Source organism: Nomascus leucogenys, chromosome 10 (genome assembly GCF_006542625.1).
Source record: "Nomascus leucogenys isolate Asia chromosome 10, Asia_NLE_v1, whole genome shotgun sequence".
NCBI lineage: Eukaryota > Metazoa > Chordata > Mammalia > Primates > Hylobatidae > Nomascus > Nomascus leucogenys.
The window spans coordinates 96,186,587-96,211,987 of NC_044390.1; the positions used below are offsets into that span (position 1 = coordinate 96,186,587).

General features: G+C 46.2%; 1 protein-coding gene across 1 annotated transcript in view; it reads right to left on the reverse strand.

Annotated features, from left to right (window-relative positions):
* Positions 1 to 19,736: 19,736 nt before the first annotated feature.
* The window catches only part of TMEM132D (transmembrane protein 132D), an 824,162-nt gene continuing 818,497 nt past the window's right edge, over positions 19,737 to 25,401 (reverse strand). Inside the window, exon 9 of the mRNA XM_003276114.2 lies at positions 19,737 to 23,028. Coding sequence (XP_003276162.1) covers positions 21,844 to 23,028 — 1,185 coding nt within the window. The 3' untranslated portion in view covers positions 19,737 to 21,843. The remainder of the gene's footprint in view (positions 23,029 to 25,401) is intronic.

Genomic DNA, 25,401 nt, shown 5'->3' on the forward strand with positions numbered 1-25,401 from the left:
TTTCAGAAGGAATGGTTCCAGTTCCTCCTTGTACCTCTGGTAGAATTCAGCTGTGAATCCATCAGGTCCTGGACTCTTTTTGGTTGGTAAGCTATTGATTATTGCCACAATTTCAGAGCCTGTTATTGATCTATTCAGAGATTCAACTTCTTCCTGGTTTAGTCTTGGGAGGGTGTATGTGTCGAGGAAATTATCCATTTCTTCTAGATTTTCTAGTTTATTTGTGTAGAGGTGTTTGTAGTATTCTCTGATGGTAGATTGTATTTCTGTGGGATCGGTGGTGATATCCCCATTATCATTTTTTATTGCATCTATTTGATTCTTCTCTCTTTTTTCCTTTAGTCTTGCTAGTGGTCTATCAATTTTGTTGATCTTTTCAAAAAACCAGCTCCTGGATTCATTAATTTTTTGAAGTGTTTTTTGTGTCTCTATTTCCTTCAGTTCTGCTCTGATTTTAGTTATTACTTGCCTTCTGCTAGCTTTTGAATGTGTTTGCTCTTGCTTTTCTAGTTCTTTTAATTGTGATGTTAGGGTGTCAATTTTGGATCTTTCCTGCTTTCTCTTATGGGCATTTAGTGCTATAAATTTCCCTCTACACACTGCTTTGAATGTGTCCCAGAGATTCTGGTATGTTGTGTCTTTGTTCTTGTTGGTTTCAAAGAACATCTTTATTTCTGCCTTCATTTCGTTATGTACCCAGTAGTCATTCAGGAGCAGGTTGTTCAGTTTCCATGTAGTTGAGCGGTTTTGAATGAGTTTCCTAATCCTGAGTTCTAGTTTGATTGCACTGTGGTCTGAGAGACAGTTTGTTATAATTTCTGTTGTTTTACATTTGCTGAGGAGAGCTTTACTTCCAACTATGTGGTCAATTTTGGAATAGGTGTGGTGCTGAAAAAAATGTATATTCTGTTGATTTGGGGTGGAGAGTTCTGTAGATGTCTATTAGGTCCACTTTGTGCAGAGCTGAGTTCAATTCCTGGATATCCTTGTTAATTTTCTGTCTTGTTGATCTGTCTAATGTTGACAGTGGGGTGTTAAAATCTCCTATTATTATTGTGTGGGAGTTTAAGTCCCTTTGTAGGTCACTCAGGACTTGCTTTATGAATCTGGGTGCTCCTGTGTTGGGTGTCTATATATTTAGGATAGTTAGCTCTTCTTGTTGAATTGATCCCTTTACCATTATGTAATGGCCTTCTTTGTCTCTTTTGATCTTTGTTGGTTTAAAGTCTGTTTTATCAGAGACTAGGATTGCAACCCCTGCCTTTTTTTGTTTTCCATTTGCTTGATAGATCTTCCTCCTTCTCTTTATTTTGAGTCTATGTGTGTCTCTGCACATGAGGTGGGTTTCCTGAATACAGCACACTGATGGGTCTTGACTCCTTATCCAATTTGCCAGTCTGTGTCTTTTAATTGGAGCATTTAGTCCATTTACATTTAAAGTTAATATTGGTATGTGTGAGTTTGATCCTGTCATTATGATGTTAGTTGGTTATTTTGCTCGTTAGTTGATGTAGTTGCTTCCTAGCCTTGATGGTCTTTACAATTTGGCATGTTTTTGCAGTGGCTGGTACCGGTTGTTCCTTTCCATGTTTGGTGCTTCCTTCAGAAGCTCTTTTAGGGCAGGCCTGGTAGTGACAAAATCACTCAGCATTTGCTTGTCTGTAAAGTATTTTATTTCTCCTTCACTTATGAAGCTCAGTTTGGCTGGATATGAAATTCTGGGTTGAAAATTCTTTTCTTAAGAATGTTGAATATTGGCCCCCACTCTTTTCTGGCTTGTAGAGCTTCTGCTGAGAGATCAGCTGTTAGTCTGATTGGCTTCCCTTTGTGGGTTACCCGACCTTTCTCTCTGGCTGCCCTTAACATTTTTTCCTTCATTTCAACTTTGGTGAATCTGACAATTATGTGTCTTGTAGTTGCTCTTCTCGAGGAGTATCTTCGTGGCGTTCTCTGTATTTGCTGAATCTGAATGTTGGCCTGCCTTGCTAGATTGGGGAAGTTCTCCTGGATAATATCTTGCAGAGTGTTTTCCAACTTGGTTCCATTCTCCTCTTCACTTTTCAGGTACACCAATCAGACGTAGGTTTGGTGTTTTCACATAGTCCCATATTTCTTGGAGGCTTTGTTTCTTTTTATTCTTTTTTCTCTAAACTTCCCTTCTCGCTTCATTTCATTCATTTCATCTTCCATCACTGATACCCTTTCTTCCAGTTGATTGCATCGGCTACCGAGGCTTCTGCAATCTTCGCGTAGTTCTCGAAACTTGGCTTTCAGCTCCATCAGCTCCTTTAAGCCCTTCTCTGCATTGGTTATTCTATTTATCCATTCGTTTAATTTTTTTTCAAAGTTTTTTTTTTTTTGAGACGGAGTCTTGCTCTGTCGCCCAGGCTGGAGTGCAGTGGCGCAATCTTGGCTCACTGCAACCTCCGCCTCCCGGGTTCACGCCATTCTCCTGCCTCAGCCTCTCCAAGAGGCTGGGACTACAGGCGCCTGCCACCACGCCTGGCTAATTTTTTGTATTTTTAGTAGAGATGGGGTTTCATCATGGTCTCGATCTCCTGACCTCGTGATCCGCCTGCCTCGGCCTCCCAAAGTGGTGGGATTACAAGCGTGAGCCACCGCGCCTGGCCTTTTTTCAAAGTTTTTAACTTCTTTGCCATTGTTTTGAATTTCCTCCCATAGCTCAGAGTAGTTTGATCATCTGAAGCCTTCTTCTCTCAACTCGTCAAAGTCATTCTCCGTCCAGCTTTGTTCCGTTGCTTGTGAGGAACTGTGTTCCTTTGGAGGAGGAGAGATGCTCTACTTTCTAGAGTTTCCAGTTTTTCTGCTCTGTTTTTTCCCCATCTTTGTGGTTTTATCTACATTTGGTCTTTGATGATGGTGATGTACAGATTGGTTTTTGGTGTGGATGTCCTTTCTTTTTGTTAGTTTTCCTTCTACCAGACAGGACCCTCAGCTGCAGGTCTGTTGGAGTTTGCTAGAGGTCCACTCCAGACCCTGTTTGGCTGGGTGTCAGCAGCGGTGGCTGCAGAAAAGCAGATTTTCGTGACACCTCAAATTCAGCTGTCTGATAGTTCCTCTGGAAGTTTTGTCTCAGAGGAGTACCTGGCCAAGTGAGGTGTCAGTCTGTCCCTACTGGGGGGTGCCTCCCAGTTAGGCTGCTCGAGGGTCAGGGACCCACTTTAGGAGGCAGTCTGCCCATTCTCACATCTCCAGCTGCGTGCTGGGAGAACCACTACTCTCTTCAAAGCTGTCAGAGAGGGACATTTAAGTCTGCAGAGGTTCCTGCTGACTTTTTGTTTGTCTGTGCCCTGCCCCCAGAGGTGGAGCCTACAGAGGCAGGCAGGCCTCCTTGAGCTGTGGTGGGCTCCATCCGGTTCGAGCTTCCTGGCTGCTTTGTTTACCTAAGCAAGCCTGGGCAATGGCGGGCTCCGCTCCCCCAGCCTCGCTGCCACCTTGCAGTTTGATCTCAGACTGCTGTGCTAGCAATCAGCGAGACCCCGTGGGCATAGGACCCTCTGAGCCAGGTGCGGGGGACAAACTCCTGGTGTGTGTTTTCCAAGCCCGTTGGAAAAGTGCAGTATTAGGGTGGGACTGACCCGATTTTCCAAGTGCCATCTGTTACCCTTTTCTTTGACTGGGAAAGGGAACTCCCTAACCCCTTGCACTTCCCGAGTGAGGCAATGCCTTGCCCTGCTTCAGCTCGCGCACAGTGCACTGCACTGACTGTCCTGCACCCACTGTTTGGCACTCCCTAGTGAGATGAACCCGGTACCTCAAATGGAAATGCAGAAATCACCCGTCTTCTGTGTCGCTCACGCTTGGAGCTGTAGACCGGAGCTGTTCCTAATCGGCCATCTTGGCTCCACTGGACTCATCATTTTTTATGGCTGCATAGTATTCCATGGTGTATATGTGCCACATTTTCTTAATCCAGTCTATTGTTGTTGGACGTTTGGGTTGGTTCCAAGTCTTTGCTATTGTGAAAAGTGCCGCAATAAACATACGTGTGCATGTGTCTTTATAACAGCATGATTTATAATCGTTTGGGTATATACCCAGTAATGGGATGGCTGGGTCAAATGGTATTTCTAGTTCTAGATCCCCGAGGAATCGCCAAACCCACTTCCACAATGGTTGAACTAGTTTACAGCCCCACCAACAGTGTAAAAGTGTTCCTATTTCTCCACATCCTCTCCAGCACCTGTTGTTTCCTGACTTTTTAATGATGGCCATTCTAACTGGTGTGAGATGGTATCTCATTGTGGTTTTGATTTGCATTTCTCTGATGGCCAGTGATGGTGAGCATTTCTTCATGTGTTATTTGGCTGCATAAATATCTTCTTTTGAGAAGTGTCTGTTCATATCCTTTGCCTACTTTTTGATGGGGTTGTTTGGTTTTTTTCTTCTAAATTTGTTTGAGTTCATCATAGATTCTGGATATTAGCCCTTTGTCAGATGAGTAGGTTGCAAAAATTTTCTCCCATTCTGTAGGTTGCCTGTTCACTCTGATGGTGGTTTCTTTTGCTGTGCAGAAGCTCTTGAGTTTAATTAGATCCCATTTGTTAATTTTGGCTTTTGTTGCCATTGCTTTTGGTGTTTTAGACATGAAGTCCTTGCCCATGCCTATGTCATGAATGGTATTGCCTAGGTTTTTTTCTAGGGTTTTTGCGGTTTTAGGTCTAAAATATAAGTCTTTAATCCATCTTGAATTAATTTTTGTAGAAGGTTTAAGGAAGGGATCCAGTTTCAGCTTTCTACATATGGCTAGCCAGTTTTCCCAGCACCATTTATTAAATAGGGAATCCTTTCCCCATTGCTTGTTTTTGTCAGGTTTGCCAAAGATCAGATAGTTGCAGATATGTGGCATTATTTCTGAGGGCTCTGTTCTGTTCCATTGGTCTATATCTCTGTTTTGGTACCAGTACCATGCTGTTTTGGTTACTGTAGCCTTGTAGTATAGTTTGAAGTCAGGTAGCCCGATGCCTCCGGCTTTGTTCTTTTGGCTTAGGATTGACTTGGCAATGTGGGCTCTTTTTTGGTTCCATATGAACTTTAAAGTAGTTTTTTCCAATTCTGTGAAGAAAGTCATTGGTAGCTTGATGGGGATGGCATTGAATCTATAAATGACCTTGGGTGGTATGACAATTTTCATGATATTGATTCTTCCAACCCATGAGCATGGAATGTTCTTCCATTTGTTTGTATCCTCTTTTATTTCATTGAGCAGTGTTTTGTAGTTCTCCTTGAAGAGGTCCTTCACATCCCTTGTAAGTTGGATTCCTAGGTATTTTATTCTCTTTGAAGCAATTGTGAATGGGAATTCACTCATGATTTGGCTCTCTGTCTGTTATTGGTGTATAAGAATGCTTGTGATTTTTGCACATTGATTTTGTATCCTGAGACTTTGCTGAAGTTGCTTATCAGCTTAAGGAAATTTTGGGCTGAGACAATGGGGTTTTCTAGATATACAATCATGTCATATGCAAACAGGGACAATTTGGCTTCCTCTTTTCCTAATTGAATGCCCTTTATTTCCTTCTCCTGCCTGATTGCCCTGGCCAGAACTTCCAGCATTATGTTGAATAGGAGTGGTGAGAGAGGGCATCCCTGTCTTGTGCCCGTTTTCAAAGGGAATGCTTCCAGTTTTTGCCCATTCAGTGTGATATTGGCTGTGGGTTTGTCATAGATAGCCCTTATGATTTTGAGATACGTCCCATCAATACTTAATTTATTGAGAGTTTTTAGCATGAAAGGTTGTTGAATTTTGTCAAAGGCCTTTTCTGCATCTATTGAGATAATCGTGTGGTTTTTGTCTTTGGTTCTGTTTATATGCTGGATTACGTTTATCGATTTTTGTATGTTGAACCTGCCTTGCATCCCAAGTACGAAGCCCACTTGATCATGGTGGATAAGATTTTTGATGTGTTGCTGGATTCAGTTTCCCAGTATTTTATTGAGGATTTTTGCATCAATGTTCATCAAGGATATTGGTCTAAAATTCTCTTTTTTGGTTGTGTCTCTGCCAGGCTTTGGTATCAGGATGAGGCTGGACTCGTAAAATGAGTTAGGGAGGATTCTCTCTTTTTCTATTGATTGGAATAGTTTCAGAAGAAATGGTACCAGCTCCTCCTTGTACATCTGGTAGAATTCGGCTGTGAATCCATCTGGTCCTGGACTTTTTTTGGTTGGTAAGCTATTAATTATTGCCTCAGTTTCAGAGCCTGTTATCGGTCTATTCAGAGATTCAACTTCTTCCTGGTTTAGTCTTGGGAGGATGTATGTGTCGAGGAATTTATCCATTTCTTCTAGATTTTCTAGTTTATTTGCGTAGAGACGTTTATAGTATTCTTTGATGGTAGTTTATATTTCTGTGGGATCGGTGGTGATATCCCCTTTGTCATTTTTTATTGTGTCTATTTGATTCTTCTCTCTTTTCTTCTTTATTAGTCTTGCTAGTGGTCTATCAATTTTGTTGATCTTTTCAAAAAACCACCTCCTGGATTCATTGATTTTTTTGAAGGGTTTTTTGTGTCTGTATTTCCTTTAGTTCTACTCTGATCTTAGTTATTTCTTGCCTTCTGCTAGCTTTAGAATGTGTTTGCTCTTGCTTCTCTAGTTCTTTTAATTGTGATGTTAGGGTGTCAATTTTAGATCTTTCCTGTTTTCTGTTGGCATTTAGTGCTATAAACTTCCCTCTACACACTGCTTTGAATGTGTCCCAGAGATTCTGGTATGTTGTGTCTCTGTTCCTGTTGGTTTCAAAGAACATCTTTATTTCTGCCTTCATTTCGTTATGTACCCAGTAGTGATTCAGGAGCAGGTTGTTCAGTTTCCATGTAGTTGAGCAGTTTTGAGTGAGTTTCTTAATCCTGAGTTCTAGTTTGATTGCACTGTGGTCTGAGAGACAGTTTGTTATAATTTCTGTTGTTTTACATTTGCTGAGGAGAGCTTTACTTCCAACTATATGGTCGATTTTGGAATATGTGTGGTGTGGTGCTGAAAAAAATGTATATTCTGTTGATTTGGGGTGGAGAGTTCTGTAGATGTCTATTAGGTCCACTTTGTGCAGAGCTGAGTTCAATTCCTGGGTATCCTTGTTAACTTTCTGTCTCGTTGATCTGTCTAATGTTGACAGTGCAGTGTTAAAGTCTCCCATTGTTTTTGTGTGGGAGTATAAGTCTCTTTGTAGGTCACTCAGGACTTGCTTTATGAATCTGGGTGCTCCTGTATTGGGTGCATATATATTTAGCATAGTTAGCTCTTCTTGTTGAATTGATCCCTTTACCATTATGTAATGGCCTTCTTTGTCTCTTTTGATCTTTGTTGGTTTAAAGTCTGTTTTATCAGAGACTAGGATTGCAACCCATGCCTTTTTTTGTTTTCCATTTGCTTGGTAGATCTTCCTCCATCCCTTTATTTTGAGCCTATGTGTGTCTCTGCACGTGAGATGGGTTTCCTGAATACAGCACACTGATGGGTCTTGACTCTATCCAATTTGCCATTCTGTGTCTTTTAATTGGAGCATTTAGTCCATTTACATTTAAGGTTAGTATTGTTATGTGTGAATTTGATCCTGTCATTATGATGTTAGTTGTTTATTTTGTTAGTTAGTTAATGCAGTTTCTTCCTAGCATCAATGGTCGTTACAATTTGGCATGTCTTTGCAGTGGCTGGTACTGGTTGTTCCTTTCCATGTTTAGTACTTCCTTCAGGAGCTCTTTTAGGGCAGGTCTGGTGGTGACAAAATCTCTCAGCATTTGCTTGTCTGTAAAGTATTTTATTTCTCCTTCACTTATGAAGCTCAGTTTGGCTGGATATGAAATTCTGGGTTGAAAATTCTTTTCTTTAAGAATGTTGAATATTGGCCACCACTCTCTTCTGGCTTGTAGAGTTTCTGCTGTGAGGTTAGCTCTTAGTCTGATGGGCTTCCCTTTGTGGGTAACCTGACCTTTCTCTCTGGCTGCCTTTAACATTTTTTCCTTCATTTCAACTTTGGTGTATCTGGCAATTTTGTGTCTTAGAGTTGCTCTTCTCGAGGAGTATCTCTGTGGCGTTCTCTGTATTTCCTAAATTTGAATGTTGGCCTGCCTTGCTAGATTGGGGAAGTTCTCCTGGATAATATCCTGCAGAGTGTTTTCCAACTTGGTTCCATTCTCCCTGTCACTTTCAGGTACACCAATCAGACGTAGATTTGGTGTTTTCACATAGTACCATATTTCTTGGAGGTTTTGTTCATTTCTTTTTATTCTTTTTTCTCTAAACTTCTCGTCTCACTTCATTTCATTCATTTCATCTTCCATCACTGATACCCTTTCTTCCAGTTGATCGCATCAGTTACTGAGGCTTGTGCATTCATCACATAGTTCTCGTGCCGTGGTTTTCTGCTCCATCAGGTCATTTAAGGACTTCTCTGCATTGGTTATTCTAGTTAGCCATTCATCTAATTTTTTTTCAAAGTGTTTAACTTCTTTGCCATTGGTTTAAACTTCCTCCTTTAGCTCAGAGTAGTTTGATCTTCTGAAGCCTTCCTCTCTCAACTCGTCAAAGTCATTCTCCATCCAACTTTGTTCCATTGCTGGTGAGGAGCTGCATTCCTTTGGAGGAGGAGAGGCACTCTGCTTTTTAGACTTTCCAGTTTTTCTGCTCTGTTTTTTCCCCATCTTTGTGGTTTTATCTACCTTTGGTCTTTGATGTTGGTGATGTACAGATGGGTTTTTGGTGTGGATGTCCTTTCTGTTTGTTAGTTTTCCTTCTAATAGTCAGGACCCTCAGCTGCAGGTCTGTTGGAGTTTACTGGAAGTCCACTCCAGATGCTGTTTTCCTGGGTATCAGCAGGAGTGGCTGCAGAACAGAGTATATTGGTGAACCGCAAATGCTGCTGCCTGATCGTTCCTCTAGAAGTTTTGTCTCAGAGGAGTACCCGGCTGTGTGAGGTGTCAGTCCACCCCTAATGGGGGGTGCCTCCCACTTAGGCTACTCGGGGGTGAGGGACCCACTTGAGGAGGCAGTCTGCCCATTCTCAGATCTCCAGCTGTATGCTGGGAGAACCGCTACTCTCTTCAAAGCTGTCAGAGAGGGACATTTAAGTCTGCAGAGATTATTGCTGTCTTTTTGTTTGTCTGTGCCCTGCTCCCAGAGGTGGAGCCTACAGAGGCAGGCAGGCCTCCTTGAGCTGTGTTGGGCTCCACCCAGTTCGAGCTTCCTGGCTGCTTTGTTTACCTAAGCAAGCCTGGGAAATGGTGGGCGCCCCTCCCCCAGCCTTGCTGCCGACTTGCAGTTTGATCTCAGACTGCTGTGCTAGCAATCAGTGAGGCTCTGTGGGCGTAAGACCCTCGGAGCCAGGTGTGGGATATAATCTCCTGGTGTGCCGTTTGTTAAGCCCATTGGGAAAGCACAGTATTAGGGTGGGAGTGACCTGATTTTCCAGGTGCCATCTGTCACCCCTTTCTTTGACTAGGAAAGGGAATTCCCTGACCCCTTGCGCTTCCCGGGTGAGGTGATGCCTCGCCTGCTTCAGCTCATGCACGGTGCCCTGCACTCACTGTCCTGCACCCACTGTCTGGCACTCCCCAGTGAGATGAACCTGGTACCTCAGTTGAAAATGCAGAAATCACCCATCTTCTGCGCCGCTCATGCCAGGAGCTATAGACTGGAGCTGGTCCTATTCGGCCATCTTGGCTCCACCCAGGATGGGTGCATTTTATCTGCTGTTTTGTCCCTGGGTCATTTGTTTGGGAGTCCCTGGCCCACGAAAGAGCATCTGCCTGGTTCCCCTGGATCAGGCTGCACCCCCCTGCTGGCCAGACACCCAGTGCTGGCAGGAAGGCCCCAACCCTTTAACTTCGGTGGCAAAAGCTCAGCCACTGGCCTTTACTGTTCTATCAAGAATGTGCTCAAGGAGGGCAGGTGATGCCCCAGGGCATTTGTGAAGGTAATAGAAAAGGGGTTTGGCCTGCACGTTGTGCACATGTACCCTAAAACTTAGAGTATAATAATAATAAAATTAAAAAAATGAATAGAAGGAATAAACTAGGAAAAAAAAAAGAAAAGCGGTTTGGAAGCTATTGTGCCATACCCAATAATCACTGGTTATCCAAAACATGTAGCTTTGCCACTTCCTAGCCATGTGACTGTGACAAAATTCCTTTGACATTTGGAGCCTGAAGATCAAGACTAGAATCTTTAATGGACTGGAATCTCCAATGATTCATATTCTCCAACATGAAGCTACTGAAATCTTCCCAAGCAGGTGTATGATATGATTAATTGCTGCTCGTAGCAGATTTTCCTCCTTGTCAAGATCTATATGTTGACACTTAGAGCTCAGGCTATTTGTCTGTCCAATTATATATCAACAAATGGAAAATTTTAATTGCACACATTGATTATGTCTCAGTTATTTGAGGAACAGCAAGACAGATGGGGAATTATTTTCAAAACCTTCGTATACTTTAAAGCATCTCAAAAGTAGGGAAGAAGCAGGGATTTGCTAGGCCATGGACCCAGATGATTTTTTTTTGTTGTTGTTAACGACAGTTATTTTCAAATACCTAAGGGACAACAGTGAGTTTTGCATATTCCTTGAGGCTCTTTAAAACTGGCAGAACTTAGATTTTGTTTATTTATGAAAGGAGAAAAATATAATTTGAGAAGTCGTCTCACAGGTGCCTGAACTCTGCGCTAGGGTCCCTCCAGGCTCAGTGACTATCTTCCCCATGGTAAATCATAGGTGACAGTCATGGCTGGGAGAATGCCCCTTGGGAATGGACAGAACCACCCCGAGAGAGCAGCAAAGTCTACCTCACGTGGTGTCTGAAGCCACTGCAGGTGCCAGGGCAGGAGGATGATGGGAAGGAACCTCCTGCCCCTTAAGGACAGGGGGGCCCAGAAAACCCACCCTGAAGCTGGACAGGGATGGTTTCTTTTCATGGAGCAATGGAAATTTTGAAAAGGGAAATTACGCACTGAGATATTTAGCTTAATCCGGTGACTTGAGAGATATTCTTGGTTTACGTCCTCCTAAAATGACAGGGATAGAAGAAGGCGCTGGTGATTTTGTCTTCTAGGGACCTGCTAGGAAGGACAAAAATCTGTTTTCATTGGCGTTCATCTCTTTTCTGGGGTGTAGCCTTCACTACCCTTCTTGAGGTTGGAAGACCATGATCTGTTTTGTTACAAGGCCTGGAGTTCAAGAGAAGGCTGGCTTGAGGCCTTGGGCTTAAGTAACTCCAGCTTCTCTGCAGACCCACCAGGCTAGGGGGAGGCCAAGGGCTGGCCAAGGTAGAGCTGGCTCCTAGCCAGACGATGCCACATAACACAGTCTCAGGGACCCTTGTGTCCGATTCAAGATGGTCACCTCTGCTGAGTGTTTGTTTGAACAGCTCTTCCTGCATGCATGCCAAGAAGAGGCTGCTGCTTGGTGGAGGTCTTGTGGCTGCCCCTGTAAGGTCACTCCAGCCACCTTACTGCGGTGGCCCGGACTTCTGGTGGGATGGGGCACACCTGCTCTAGCAAAGGCTTGGCACAGGGAAGCAGTGGGCACAGACTGAAGCCGTGGGGCTGAGCTGGGGTCATGGAAGTGGAAGTTGGGGAGTAAAAAAAAGCTTTGGACATACAGATGAGAAAGGGTGTGTCTTAAGTAGCAGCAGTAACCACCAACCAAACCACAGGAATTGGGGTCCACAGAGGCATGCTCAGGCAGAGCCACTGGTATGTTGTGAAAAGTTGGGGGGTCCACGCAGACCTTTACTGGCTGCAAGGCCTTTTCAAGGGGTGCCCAGTCTGAGTGACATCCTCTCCACGTTATAGTGATGAACTGGAGGCTAAGGGGCAAGAGTGGCTTGTGTTTGTTTCCTGGCTGTATTACGGAATCAGCTCTTGACATCATAAAATACTTCAAAAACGAACGGGGAGCACAGGAGCTGTCGCGCAGCCTCCACTTTTCTTTGAACAGCAGAGACCACGCTGAGGTTTGAGCTTGGAAGGCAGCTCGCATCTGCCACTCTCAGAAGGAGAGGCAGCTGGCACAGAGCTCAGGCCTGCTGTTTCTTGACCTTAAGCTGCTTGCTGTGTCCAAGGAAGCTGTGGGGAGGCACAAGGACATGCAGCCCAGAAGAGCCTGACTCTTTGGAGCTGGGTCAGCCCCTCCCACACTAATGCACATCTGCATGGAGCACATCTGCGTGGAGCAGAAGGAAGGAGGGCAGGCAGGGCAGCTGGAAGACTGGCCAGCACAAGGGCCTTATGGGGAAAGCCAGGCTTCTGGGCAGCATCACTGCAGACAGAGCAAAGCAGACAGTGAGCGGACTGATGAGCTCACACCCGCCACGAGCTCAAGGCAGGCGACTGTTGCTTTCCTGCAGCTGCTAATAAAAATCACAATGAGGCCTCCGGAGGCCTCTTCACACTCAGGATGATGCATTTGTTCTGCTCCTTCAGGCCAAGACTTCATGGGCGCCCAGGTCAGGCAGAACCTTAAAAGGGAAAAGTAACCAAGTTTGGCCTGAATCCAACCCTTGCCTTTCCCACCAAGTTCCCGCTTCCACATGAAGATGTGCTCGTGGGAATGCAGCTACTCACTAAACCGAGCAGCATCTGATAACTTAATAAGTATTGTATTCATCAGGTCAGGGGGCGGGCTGCTACAGTAATAAATAACCCAACATACTAGTGGTATTGCAGAACAAAGGTCTGTTTCTTGCTGAAAAGAGTCTGCTGTGGACGAGGTGCTCTCCAGCTTCCCTCATGGGATGCCACGTGTCAACAGGCACATGGAGAGCTCACACTGCTCTTACCTGTTCTCATGGGAAGTGACAGCTCTCATTACTGTTCATGGCCATTCCCAAGAATTAGCTGCATGCCCCCACCTGAACTGCAAGGCAGCTGGGAAATGCATTGGGCAATACTGTCCGTGCCTCAACTCCTAAGCCCAAATGTGTCAAGTATTGGAGGGGCTATAGAGGAAGAAGAGAGCCCCGTCCCTTTTCTTGGAAACATGAATCAGCCAGGAAAATGTCTACTTACCAGTAGACTGGAGTTATCAACTGTATGGAATATGACTGGCAGAAACCTGGTTAAGGGGAAGGCTTCCATTAAGTAAGGTTAATCTGAGGAGGAAGGGCTGTTTCATTTAAACCATGCTTCATTCAGAGGGCTAGGCCTAGAAAGCAAGCCAGCAAGGTTGCTATAGAAAGAGATGAGAAGAGGTTTTCTTTTCTATATGTCTCCTGAGGAAAGAAATTGCATCTAATTTATTTTTGTCTCCCCTGAAATGACCAGTACAGAGATGATGAAGGCTTGTCTTTGGCCCAGTGAAAGACACGTTACGTCCATAGAGCGGGGAAATTGGATTATATAAAATCAGTCCTCAGGCAGCATTCAGTCTCCTGGTTCTCACTAGGTGGCTCACTTAAATTTATCAGATTGTGCTTTCATCAGTCATGCTCTGTAAACCATTTATTATCTATCTGTCCGTCCATCCATCCATCCATCCACCATCATCCACCATCTATCTGTCCATCTAATCAAACTTCATCCATCCCTGCATCCATCCATCCATCCAACCACCCACCATTCATCTATTCATCTAGTCAACTTTCATCCATCCATTTATCCATGCACCATCCAGCCCTCTACCATCCATTTATCTAATGAGCCTTCATCCATTCATCCATCCATCCACCAATCCACCATCATCTAGTCATGCAACCATTCATCCAAAAAATGTTTATTGATTGCTGACTCTTTGTAGGCATGACTCTAGTCATAGAGTATATAGCAGGGAACAGATTGACTATCTCCTTACTCCTCTGGAACTCACATTCTACTAGGGAAGACACACAATAAGCTAAAAGCAAACGGGACAATTCTAGGGCGCTCCAAACGCTATGAACTATATAAGATGATCAGAGTGGAAGAAAGTGGCATGGGAGGGGTGAGGCTGCTCTGATGTATTCTCTTAGGAATAGAAGTATGAGCCGAGACATGCATGATGCGGAGGGGTGAGACCGTGAGAATCTGGGGCAATAGAGTTCCATAAAGAAGCAGTACAGGCAAAGGCCTTGAGGTGGAGTACGCGTCTTTCTTTTTCTTTTCTTTTCTTTTTTTTCTTTCCTTTTTTTTGTTGAGATGGAGTATCACTCTGTTGCCCAGGATAAAGTGCAGTGCCTCGATTTTGGCTCACTGAAATCTCCACCTCCCAGGTTCAATCGACTCTCCTGCCTCAGCCTCCCAGGTAGCTGGGATTATAGGTGCCCACCACCACGCCAGACTAATTTTTGTATTTTTAGTAGAGACGGGGTTTTGCCATGTTGGCTAGGCTGGTCTTGAACTCCTGACCTCAGGTGAGCCGCCCACCTCGGCCTCCCAAAGTGCTGGGATTACAGGTGTGAGCCACTGCGCCCAGCTGCAAGTGCGCTTCTTTTGAGAGAGGAATAGACAGAAGGAAACCGGTGGAGTTGGAGCACAGTGAGCGAGTGGGCAGGTGGTGGGTGTGAGGGTGGGTGGCAGGCAGCTTTGCATCACATAAGACCTTTTGGTCATATGATGGAGTCCAGATTTTATTCCAGGAATTATGGGCCTCTACTGGAGGGTTTTAAGCCAGGAGTGACATGATTTAAATCATGTTTTTTAAAGGTCCCTCTGTTGGCCGGGCGCGGTGGCTTAAGCCTGTAATCCTAGCACTTTGGGAGGCCGAGGTGAGCGGATCACGAGGTCAGGAGTTCGAGACCATCCTGGCCAACATAGTGAAACCCTGTCTCTACTAAAAATACAAAAAATTAGCCGGGTGTGGTGGTGGGCGCCTGTAGTCCCAGCTACTGGGGAGGCTGAGGCAGGAGAATGGCGTGAACCCGGGAGGCGGAGCTTGCAGTGAGCCGAAATGGTGCCACTGCACTCCAGCCTGGGCGACAGAGCGAGACTCTGTCTCAAAAAAAAAAAAAAGGTCACTCTGTTAATTTTCATTTAGAAAACATTGACTGCCCACTTAGAAGATGCACCCAGGAGCCTCGCAATGCTCTGCCTGCGGGGGGGAACAAAGAAGAGCCTGGTGGAAGCTTTTAAAGTCAGAAGACAATCATTGGCCACCGGGCTCCGAGTGCATTAGCATAATTGGTGAGTCAGGCTCATTCAACATCAGGAAAAACAGCTGTGAAAAATTCAAGGTCTGGCTGTCCAAAAAAGAACAGCGCCCCCTGAGGGGGCGCTCACGGGGACTTGGCCAGACAGGACGGGGTCTCTGCAGTGGCCCCACAGAGGTTTTCTGTGAAGGGGCTGACTCCCACTCTTCACCATGGCCCAGCATTCTCTGGGGTCCCTTAATATTGGCTCAGGAGTCTTCTTGAATGTCTAGAAAGCAAAACTCTTAGGAATGGAATCTGGGGGCACAGAAGCCAGGAGGAGGCAATGAAAGGGCGCCCTGGGGTGCATTGCTTTGCAAGAACGGCATACATCTCCCCAGTTAATGGCAAAATGTCTCCATGCTGCCTTTGGAACCTCTCCTCTGAGTCTCTATGCTGTGGTTTAGATGAGGACTTGCTCCTCATTCTCCAGGTACCAGGGCTGGGGCGAGGTACTTGTGACCAGGCCTGGGCCATTCCGTCAGCAGATCTGACTATGTTTAGCCAGTGACTCACGCCGGCCAATAGGAGGCAATGGAGGACTCTTTCTGAACATGCTGGGAGTTAACTGTCTTTGCTCTGCGATTGTTACCTGCACAACTTTCATAACAAGTCTAGAGCTTCCGGAGGCTGCTACGTAGAATGGGGCTGTCCGAGAATGAAGACATATAGGCAAATACAGGGGAAAACAGAGAGAGGAGAAGAGACAGGGAGCCCCTGGGCCAACCATCCGGGATGGATGTTGGATGCACTGATGCTTTTTCCATCCTAGAAAGTAACACATCCTCTTCCTCACTCCTGCTATTTTTCCCTTAAGCCCACTTTATTTTTGTAATCACTTGCAATAAAAGGATTCTCTTTAAAGCAAACAGGAAGACAGAACCTCTTCTCTGCCATGGGGACTTCTTTCTCCCTGGAGTGGAGGGGAATGTGCCCCCCAGGAAGATATGCTGAAGTCTTACCCCTTAATCCCTGTGAATGTGACCTTATCTGGAAGGAAATAGGGTCTTTGCAGATGTAATCAAAGTAAGATGAGGTCATACGAATTAGGGTATATCCAAATTCCAGCGACTGAATTTCTTAAGAGAAGAAAACTTGGACACAAAGACTCACAGGGAGAGGGCCGTGTGATGACGGAGGCAGGGACTAGAGTGATGTGTCCACCAGCCAGGAGACCGCAGATTGCCATGAGCCGCCTGAAGCTGGAAAAGGAGGCATGGGGCTGATTTGGCCTCACAACACCTGGAAGGAACCACCTCTGCCAACACCTTGACTTTGGACTTTCCGCCTTCAGAATGGTGAGAGAATAAATTCCGGTTGCTGTGAGCAGCCCTGTTTGCGGTGATTTGTTACGACGGCCCCAGGAAACCAATGCATCTCCCAAAACACAGGTAGCGTTTGTACCCAGGACAGATCCTGCATTCTCCTATCTCTGACTTTCTGATGAACAGTTCAGCATGTTTTCCCATATACTCATATCGTTTGGGGTCAGGTGTGGGGAAGGCGTGTCACAGTGCGCTTGAGAAGAAGGACCTGTTGGCCAGGCAGAGATGCCTCTGCTCCAAGTCACGACTGCATCGGGCCTCTGGCCTGTAGCACTTCTCGCCTCTGCCTCCCCTCTCCACCCCCCGGATCAGTCATCCACAGTAATCCGTGGCTCAGAGGATGCCAGTCTCCGTTGGGGGACACCCCGGACTCACCCGTCTTCCTGCCAGAGCATCATTTGCTGCTGCAAGGACAAAACAAAGGGGGTGGCAAGGAGCTAATGACTGCACCTTGGGAAGCGCCAATTGGGTAATTAATTCACAGTTCTGAGCTTTCCCAGAAGGAAAAAGATAAATTGTTCACTTGCACTCCCAGGGTGTCCTAGCAGAGACTCATTTGTAAAACGGGTGTGAAATCGAGGGTAGGGCGAGGCTCTGAGGGATGAGACACATTCCTGGAAGGCCAGTGGGCCCCATCAGCCCAGTGCCAGGGCAGTCACATCTCTGCCTGGCCAACAGGCCCTCGGCTTGTGCACAGGCTTAGCTGCCCAGGACCTTAGGACCAGAGGCTGGTGTTATGGATTGAACTGTGTCTCCCCCAACCCCAAATTCATAGTGGAAATCCTAATGCCCAGTATCAGAAGACAACCTTGTTTGGAAATAGGGTCATTGCAGATGTAATTAGTTGAGATGAGGTCACACTGCCGTAGAGTGGGCCCTAGTTTCCTTGGGGAAATTTGGAGCCAGGCATGGTGGCTTATCCTGTAATCCCAGCACTTTGGGAGGCCAAGGCGGGATGATTGCTTGAGGTCAGGAGTTCGAGACCAGCTGGGCAACATAGTGAGACCCCATAGTTACAAAAAATTTTAAAAAAATAGCTAAGTGTGGTGGTGTGTGTCTGTAGTCCCAGCTACTTGAGATGCTAGGGTGGGAGGATTGCTTGAGCCCAGGAGGTCGAGGCGGCAGTGAGCGTTGGTCACACAACTGTATTCCAGCCTGTGTAGCAAAGTGAGATCCCTGTCTGTCTCCCACAAAAGAGGAAATTTGGACACAGACACACACACAGGGAGTCTGTCACATGAAGATGAAGGCAGAGATCAGAGTGATGCTTCTACAAGCCAAGGACTACCAAGGATGCCAGCACAACCGCAGGAGCTGGGAGAGGCCTGGAGGAGTCCCCCACAAACCCTCTGAGGGAACCAGCTCTGCCGACACGCTGAGCTCAGACTTCAGGCTTCCAGAAAAGTGAGGCAGTACATTTCTGTTACTTAAGCTGCCCAGTTTGCGGTACTTAGTTATGGTAAAGTACCCGTAGCCGGAGTCCCGGGAGGGAACTGAGAAGCCGTGAGGGACAGGCCCCCCAACGGAGATGCTGATGAGGCTGGCAGCCCTCCAGCTTCCAGCGCCATCTTCCTTGGGAGTTTGGGAAACTCTGCCTCCAGGGGCCCTGCAGGTGGCGTCAAAGAGCAAACCAGCCAGGTGCGAGAGAAACCAAGCCGCATCACTTATTTATTCACTCTCGAAAAGATACCTCGTGGATATTTCAGTTAAGACTTTCCCATCAGTTCTTTCTCGGATTCTGGGCACATAGATCGCATGACGGTTTGCATCATAAGGGCATCTTCAGTTGTGTTCTTTAGACATGACATTCTGTATTTGCCTAGGAGACACACAGGAATTTTCTTCCCTTTCATAAAGCAATGAGCTCTTTCTGAATGATCTTGAAAACACACGACTCCTCCCCTCTCTGTTTCCCCAACTTTTGGGTAGAGCTGTGACTTGGGAGAAACACTTCTCTATTAGAAGAGTGGTGAGAGGGAGCATAAATGGAGTCGGTCAACTCTGCATCCAGAAGACATCGTGGGTGGAGAGGACTCGAAACTTCAGTGCCACTCTGCCCTATCGAGGCCACGTCAGATTGGAAGCCCCATTTCGCCAGTGTCTGAATTCTTAAGCAATGCTAGAAATCTAGATTTCTAAGGTGAAATCATCAAAGTTTTGAATGTTGGCTCAGTTTTCTCCATTCTGCAACCAGTTTTATTGTCTTTTACAAAACTTATGACTGGCTGGGTTCCGTGGCTCACACCTGTAATCCCAGCACTTTGGGAGGCCGAAGTGGGAGGATTGCTTGAGCCCAGGAGTTCAAGATCAGCCTGGGCAACATAGCAAGACCCCTATATCTACAAAAAGTACAAAAATTCACTGAGTGTGGTGGCATGTGCCTGTAGTCCCAGCTACTCAGGAGGCTGAGGTGGGAGGATCGCTTGAGCACTCAGGAGGCAGAGGTTTTCGTGAGCTGAGATTGTGCCACTGCACTCCAGCCTGGGCAACAAGACAGAGCAAGACCCTGTCTCAAAGCAAAAACAAACAAAAACCATGACTATCTGAAATTATTTTGTTTGCTGTTTATTCCCCCCACCCAAATAGATATAAGTAAGGATTTTGAGAGTGCATGTGCATTTGCTGTATGTGTGACTCTGTCTCTAGTGCTCACAGCTATTCCTGGATTGAAGTCTCATGGCCTACTTACCTCTGCAGCCCCCTGTACTCTGGTACAGTACTCTGGTACAGAGTAGCTGCTCAGTAAATACTGGCTGAATAAATGATTGACCTATCACTTGCTATTGTTTGCATGAATCTAAGGATTCCATGCATCTTCTTGTTTTGTAGAATTGTCTTGGGGCTGTGGTTGATAAAGGAATCTACAATCAACTTTTAAACCCAGTCCAGAGTTATTGTGTGTATGTACACTCGAGACCCAAAGGAAGGACAGAGAATTTTCCTCACCTCAGCCCAAAAGGAGGCTGGAATACATGCTTGCCTGCCACAGTTTCCACTTACCACCATCAGTCAGCAGGCTTTTAGGAGAGAATTGCACGTGTGATTTATTTGCAAATCCTTTCAGGTCCTGGAGGAGAGATACTTAGTACACAATGCACTTTGTCATCACGTGTCAACATCCCCTCAATGCAGAGAGCAGCACTACACGATGTAAGGGTGTAATTGGATTGTGCTGGAATCCTTAAATCTGCATTTCATTTAGAGCCACAGCATTTGCAGAGCCATTTGCAATTGATGCCAGCCCCTTGGAGGGGGTCAGCGTGTAGAAGACAAAGGACAGCCATAAAGCCACTGAATGCAAACTTTATATTTACAGTCAGTAAGTTTATAAATATATATTACATTCTTACAATCTACAGTACATTCTACACGTAGATGGATTTGGGAGCAGGCGGTGGCTGCAGTATTCAACAGAACATGACACAGGTAAGAATGGAAAGAAATATGAGGATGTTACTGAAAGCAGAGGATTCTCATCGAAAAGGGGTGACAGCTTAATCACCCAACCAAACAAGGTAGGTAAGCTTGCGGACAGGAGCAGGTGACTTACTGGCTGCAGAAACCTCAGTCTCAAGAGCACCACAGTTGCGGGGGAGAGGGCTAAGGTTGGAAGGGTAAACTGGTGAAATGTACACACACATGATCTAAAGAGAATTCAATTCTATGGAGAGGGAGGAGGAGTAAAGACACACACTCAAAATTACAGAGACAGAGAGGAAGCAGGGAGATGGGTTCAAAGGAGGAGAGAGATACAGAGACACACAGAGAGACTGGAAAACAGACATCTAAAGAGCAGAGAGAAAGAAAATGACACAGAGGGTAAAATAGAAGATCGATTCAACAGCACGGCCTCTTCTGCCCGCCACCCGCTGCCCCCGACCATCTTTCTCAGGATCCTATCTGGCTGGTAATCACCCAACACATCATTCTCTACCTTGGAGTGAGCGTGAGATGCGGCAGGAATTCTCTGATGTCTCCTTGCCCCCGTCTTCATAGGTTTCATAAGTGAAGGGATTTAGGGATATCCAGAGTCATGCTGATCTTAAGCAATGCTAAACCTTTTGGGGCTGACTGCAGGATCAAGTGCTTGCAAACCTGCATCTCCACCACACATACTGATGCCCCTCATCCCTTCACACCTCCAAGGTGAAGAAGGCTTCTGTGCTGTCTGGTGTGTGTGAGGCTGGGCTTCCTGCTGGACCCACCGCCTTCACACCCAGAATCCCTCAACTCCACATGTCCTGCACGTTCCACACGGGCACCCCGATTTGTCTCAACAGCTTCGAGGCCACATTCTTGGACAGGAGATCTGCCATGAACAGTGAAAGACCCATCCCAAGTGGCCCTGTTTTCTTTCTAGAAAAGCAAGGGAATGTATACCGCCTGGTATGGAATTCACCGTGAGTACTGCCCATGCCTAGAGACCAGCCTCTTCAAAGATGGACGGCGTGGGACATATGCCCAGGTTGCAGGGGGAGCTTCTCTACAGAATGTCACTTGGGAGTTGACACAAAACCCAGGGGGAGAAAAAAGACCCAGCAAACACTACAAACTGCCCTCTCCCTCCCCCACCCACAGGTGACCAACGGCTTTGGGGAGGATGGCAATGCAGTGAAGGAATAGAAATGGATACATGGTGAACTTGATGTGAATCAAAAGAGCCTGGTTCTTTGAACCTGATTCAAATTCTATGCCCAGTATCCTTAGTTTACAAATAAAGAAGTGCCCTGAAGGGCTCAGAGGATTTGCGTCCATGTGTTTGTCCTTGGCACGTAGTTACAAACGTATTTGTGGCCTGTTAGCCCACATGTTCCCTTTCAGTCCTTGTCAGCCACTGCCTTGGCCTGTCCATGATCTGAGCCAGCTCTGGCCCAGCCTTTGAGAGACAATCATGCCTCCCACAGCTGACGGCGGCACTGGACTGCCTGTGATCGTGCTCACAGCGAGATGTGCTGCTCCAGTTTCGATGACACGCTTCCTCCCATTGATCCACGGATGCTCCACCTGAGTTGCACTTTTCTTCCATAGTCTGCAATATTGAATATTGGAGCCATGTGGATTTTACAATATCCAAATTGCTTTGATTCGAGAGAGAGAGAGGCTGTTCTTTCCTGGAAGCTCTCAGACGCTCAGTGATTCAGAACTCATTTTTGTTTCAAGTCTTAAAAATCTTGCCATGCATGATAAATCTCTTAAGCAAGACACTGTACTCTGGAATGTGTGCGTCGATGCGGACTCCAGGCCTCGCCACTGAGCCGGGGTCACTGGCTGAGGCTCCATGGATAGTGTCATCCTTATTTTGTCCTGCTGCTTTGTTTCTCTTCCGGGGCACCGTTGCTACACATCCTGGAATTAAAGGCTGAAAGGTGAGTGAGAACCAATGTCTGTGTGTGTCTGGCTTACACATTTTCATGTAACCTCTCCATGTAGTTGTGCAGCTCTTTGCAGTCCCCAGGGTCCAGATCCTGGCAGACCCACTTTATATCATCCTCGCTACTCATCACGATGGAGTTCCTGGTGGGGTACTCGTCGTCCGAGGAGACGGCGGTGAAGGTGGTAAATTTCACCCTTTTCCTTTTTGAGGTAGGGGATGTTGGGGGCTCACTTTTCTGATCTTTCCCATCAATGATGATGGGTCCCAAAGGTTTGAACAGCTGCCCATTGATGCTTTTTTGGGAGTTTGTGCTGAGGAGATATTTACTTTCCTCGAAATCCATGCCCCTGTCAATGGCAGTGATTTGCTCATCTTGCGAGGAGGCAAAGTTGATGTGATTCTCCAACAGCTCTGTCCGGTTGCTTAACCCAACCCAGTCATGAGAGTGACTCATCCCTTCCTGCTCCTCGAAGGGAACCTGTTTGTGTCTGTATTTTAATGCAAAGGTCACACAGTTTATCAAGAAGACCAAAATGGCCAAACAGAAGACTCCCAACAAAGCATACATCCCAATTTCTAAGTCGCTCAGCCCTTTGGATGCCTGCATAAGGTCATTCCCATCCATTTCCCCATTGCTTCTGGGGAGGTCCACCTGGGCTGGGAAGCTGGTGAGGTCGCTAGGGATGGTCTGCAAGTGGCTGTTGTCGTCTAAAAGGCTTTCCTGGCCTTTCTTCTTCTGCAGGATGGACCTGTCTGTCGTGGTGCCCCGTCCCTCCATGAGTCCCATGGAAGAACTGCCATAGTACTGTCCTTCCTGACTCCCCCATTCCTGCAAGGGTTTTTTGGGCCTTCTGTCACTGACATTGTTTTCCATGTGAACCCCTGCCCCTGTGTGTCTGCTGTCACTGGTGTTGGGGTTAGCATCGTTTTGGCCAAATTTAACTTTGATGTTTGCCGTTCCAACAGCTAACACACTCTTCCGCTTGGATTTCTGGCAGGATTCACTAATAACCATTTCCACCTTGACGAGGGCGCCTTGTCCTTCAGTTTCCGCAGCAATGATAGGCCACTTGAATTTGGGGTCTTGGTGGATGGAGACCACCTTCTCATCCAAAGATGTGGCCATCAAGGAGAAGTCTTTCCCATCGTAAATATCCAAGGGTGTGACTGAGCCATCACTGAACTGGACCCAGCAACTGATGGCTGCTTCCTATGGAGAAAAATATGTAAGTTAATCAAATGGGCCAAGAAGCTCATTGAGCCCCAAGTCTTAGTACAGTAGACACACAATGGCAGAAATAGTGCTACAAGAACAAAGACAAACCTTTCAAACAGTGTAGAAATAAGCAATAAGAAGTACCAAGAGTGTAAAAGAAAATGAATTCTCACAAAGATGCAAAAAAGCAAAATAATAAAACAACGAAATGACAAAACAGGGCCAGTATTAAACAATCCATAAGAAGATTTGCTTGTTTTTTTTTTCTTTTCCTCCTGTAGGTGTTAAAAGGAAGATGGGCCTTGGGCTGTTTAGAATCAACTTCTGAACAATAATAAATTGCATGACAAAGGAAATTGCTGGTGAGTGGAATCTTTTACAAGTGTTACGCATTCAAATGAAAAATATTTATTACATTATTTTTAAGTTGTAATACTGAGTCTCCACTGATTACTGGCAATACAGATAAAAGCCTCTGATCTAGATGAGGTCCCACTGCAGGGCTGCAGGCTGTGGTTTTGCCAGCCCTGCCTTTTCTGGGTCTGCAGGAGTGGATCTGTCCTGGCCTCAGGACATAGTCTTGGCTTGGAGGGAGGAGTTAAGCCTGACAGCAGGAGAGGGAGAAGCATCTTGATTGGAGAGTCTTCGTCTCTTCCTCCAGCCAACCCAACTGGAGGAAACTGGAAGACCAAAAAGCAGCCAGAGCTGAGGTTTGTGCACCTCTCAGTCTCTTGCTGTTTTCACTTTGTTGATTTAGACCAACTTTCTTTGCAAATAGTTTGACCAGGCAGATCATTGGAGATAACCCCCAATTTCATGCCAGCCTTTAATTTTAGTGAAGATGTCATTATGCTTGACAGCAGTGGCAGACCCATTGCTTTCTCCCTCCTCCCTCCCTCTCAGGGAACCTGCTCCGCCCCAAGCCCGAGATGATGAACGGCACTAGGCGGCCCATGACCCTGCCCGCTGGGCCACAGCAACAGCTGATTGGAATGAGACGGCTGCTGCCATTAGAGCCATCAATCTCAGCAATGCTGAGCCAGCCAGCATCACTCTCTCTCTCTCCCTCTGTCTCTCTCTCCTCTCTTTCTCTTTCTCTCTCAAACTTGAAACCAGAAAGACAAGACTGATGAAGTTATGCTTGGGAAGATGTGTAGTGGGGGCACATATAAAATTGGGGATTGAGGCCCTCTGATGGACTCTGTATAAGCAAATGTTTGGGCACAGCATTTATCCATAGGAAGACAATAATGAATTAGACCAAAATAAAAACACAGGTGACAGAGTGGGCATGAGAGTGTTGACCTTCCCTTTCCTCCAAGGTCTTGCGGCTGGGTTTTGTGAGAGCCCTGTAATCCTCATAACACATCCTTTGTTATTTAAGCTTTTGCTTGAATGGATTTTTTTCTCTTACAACCTACTGGCCCCTAACCGTGACAGAAGTAATTTTACACAGTTGTTGTTTAGTCTTTGGAAGTAAGAAGAAAGGCTCCTCAAATGTGGCTGGGTGGCCTCTGCTCCTTCCTTCAGCTCAGCCAAGAAATATTTATTCTGTTAGACAGTGGCCTGGACTCTACCTGCTAAGCAGAGAACCTTGCCAAGGTACAGTGCAAAAGCTACTGGACATGACACTGACTTACCGGGTTCTCTTGATCTGCCATGAAATCTGAGCAGAGCATTCAAATGCACAACGGAGTTCTTGAAAGTACCACTGTCAGAGCCAAGTTGCAGGCAGGGAGGAAGGGCCCTGCAGACCAACTGTGGAGCAAATCTCAGGGTAGTGTGTTTAGCTCTGCATGTCAGGAATGGATTAGCCTTCTGGCCTTCTTCTAGCTGCATATTATCCCTTCCTTAACGCCTAGCTGGTGGTCAGCTGATGTTATCACCCACAAAGACAGAGAAAAGCCTCGGGTTATTTCTTCATTGCTATCTGTAACTTGCCTCTCGGCTGGCATCCTTCCTGGAGAAAAGGAGGTTTGCTTTGGCCAAGAATTCGATTCTGTTATTGGGATCAACCACTTTCAAGTGTTTTCTAACCCAAAACCCTGCAAACAAAGACTGTAGTGTAAGGACTAGGAGATTAGCTCATGCCTGAGAGGGGAGCATTACGTGACAGGTGCAGGCTGGGAAAATGGGAAGGCTCTTTGTGCCCCTTAGCAAGTCCAGTGTGGCACTTCTGCCTCCTCTGAACATGGTCACAGCCGCAGCTGGCGCATGAAGGCAGGGCAGGCCTGGTAGCTCACCCTGCTGAGGAAGAGTGCGCAGAAAAGGCTCCTGATCCAGAAGGGAAGCAGTCAGAACAATGTCCCCTATGGGCTGGAGGGATTCCAGCTGCCCCACATGAGGATGATCCCTTTTCATGGGGCA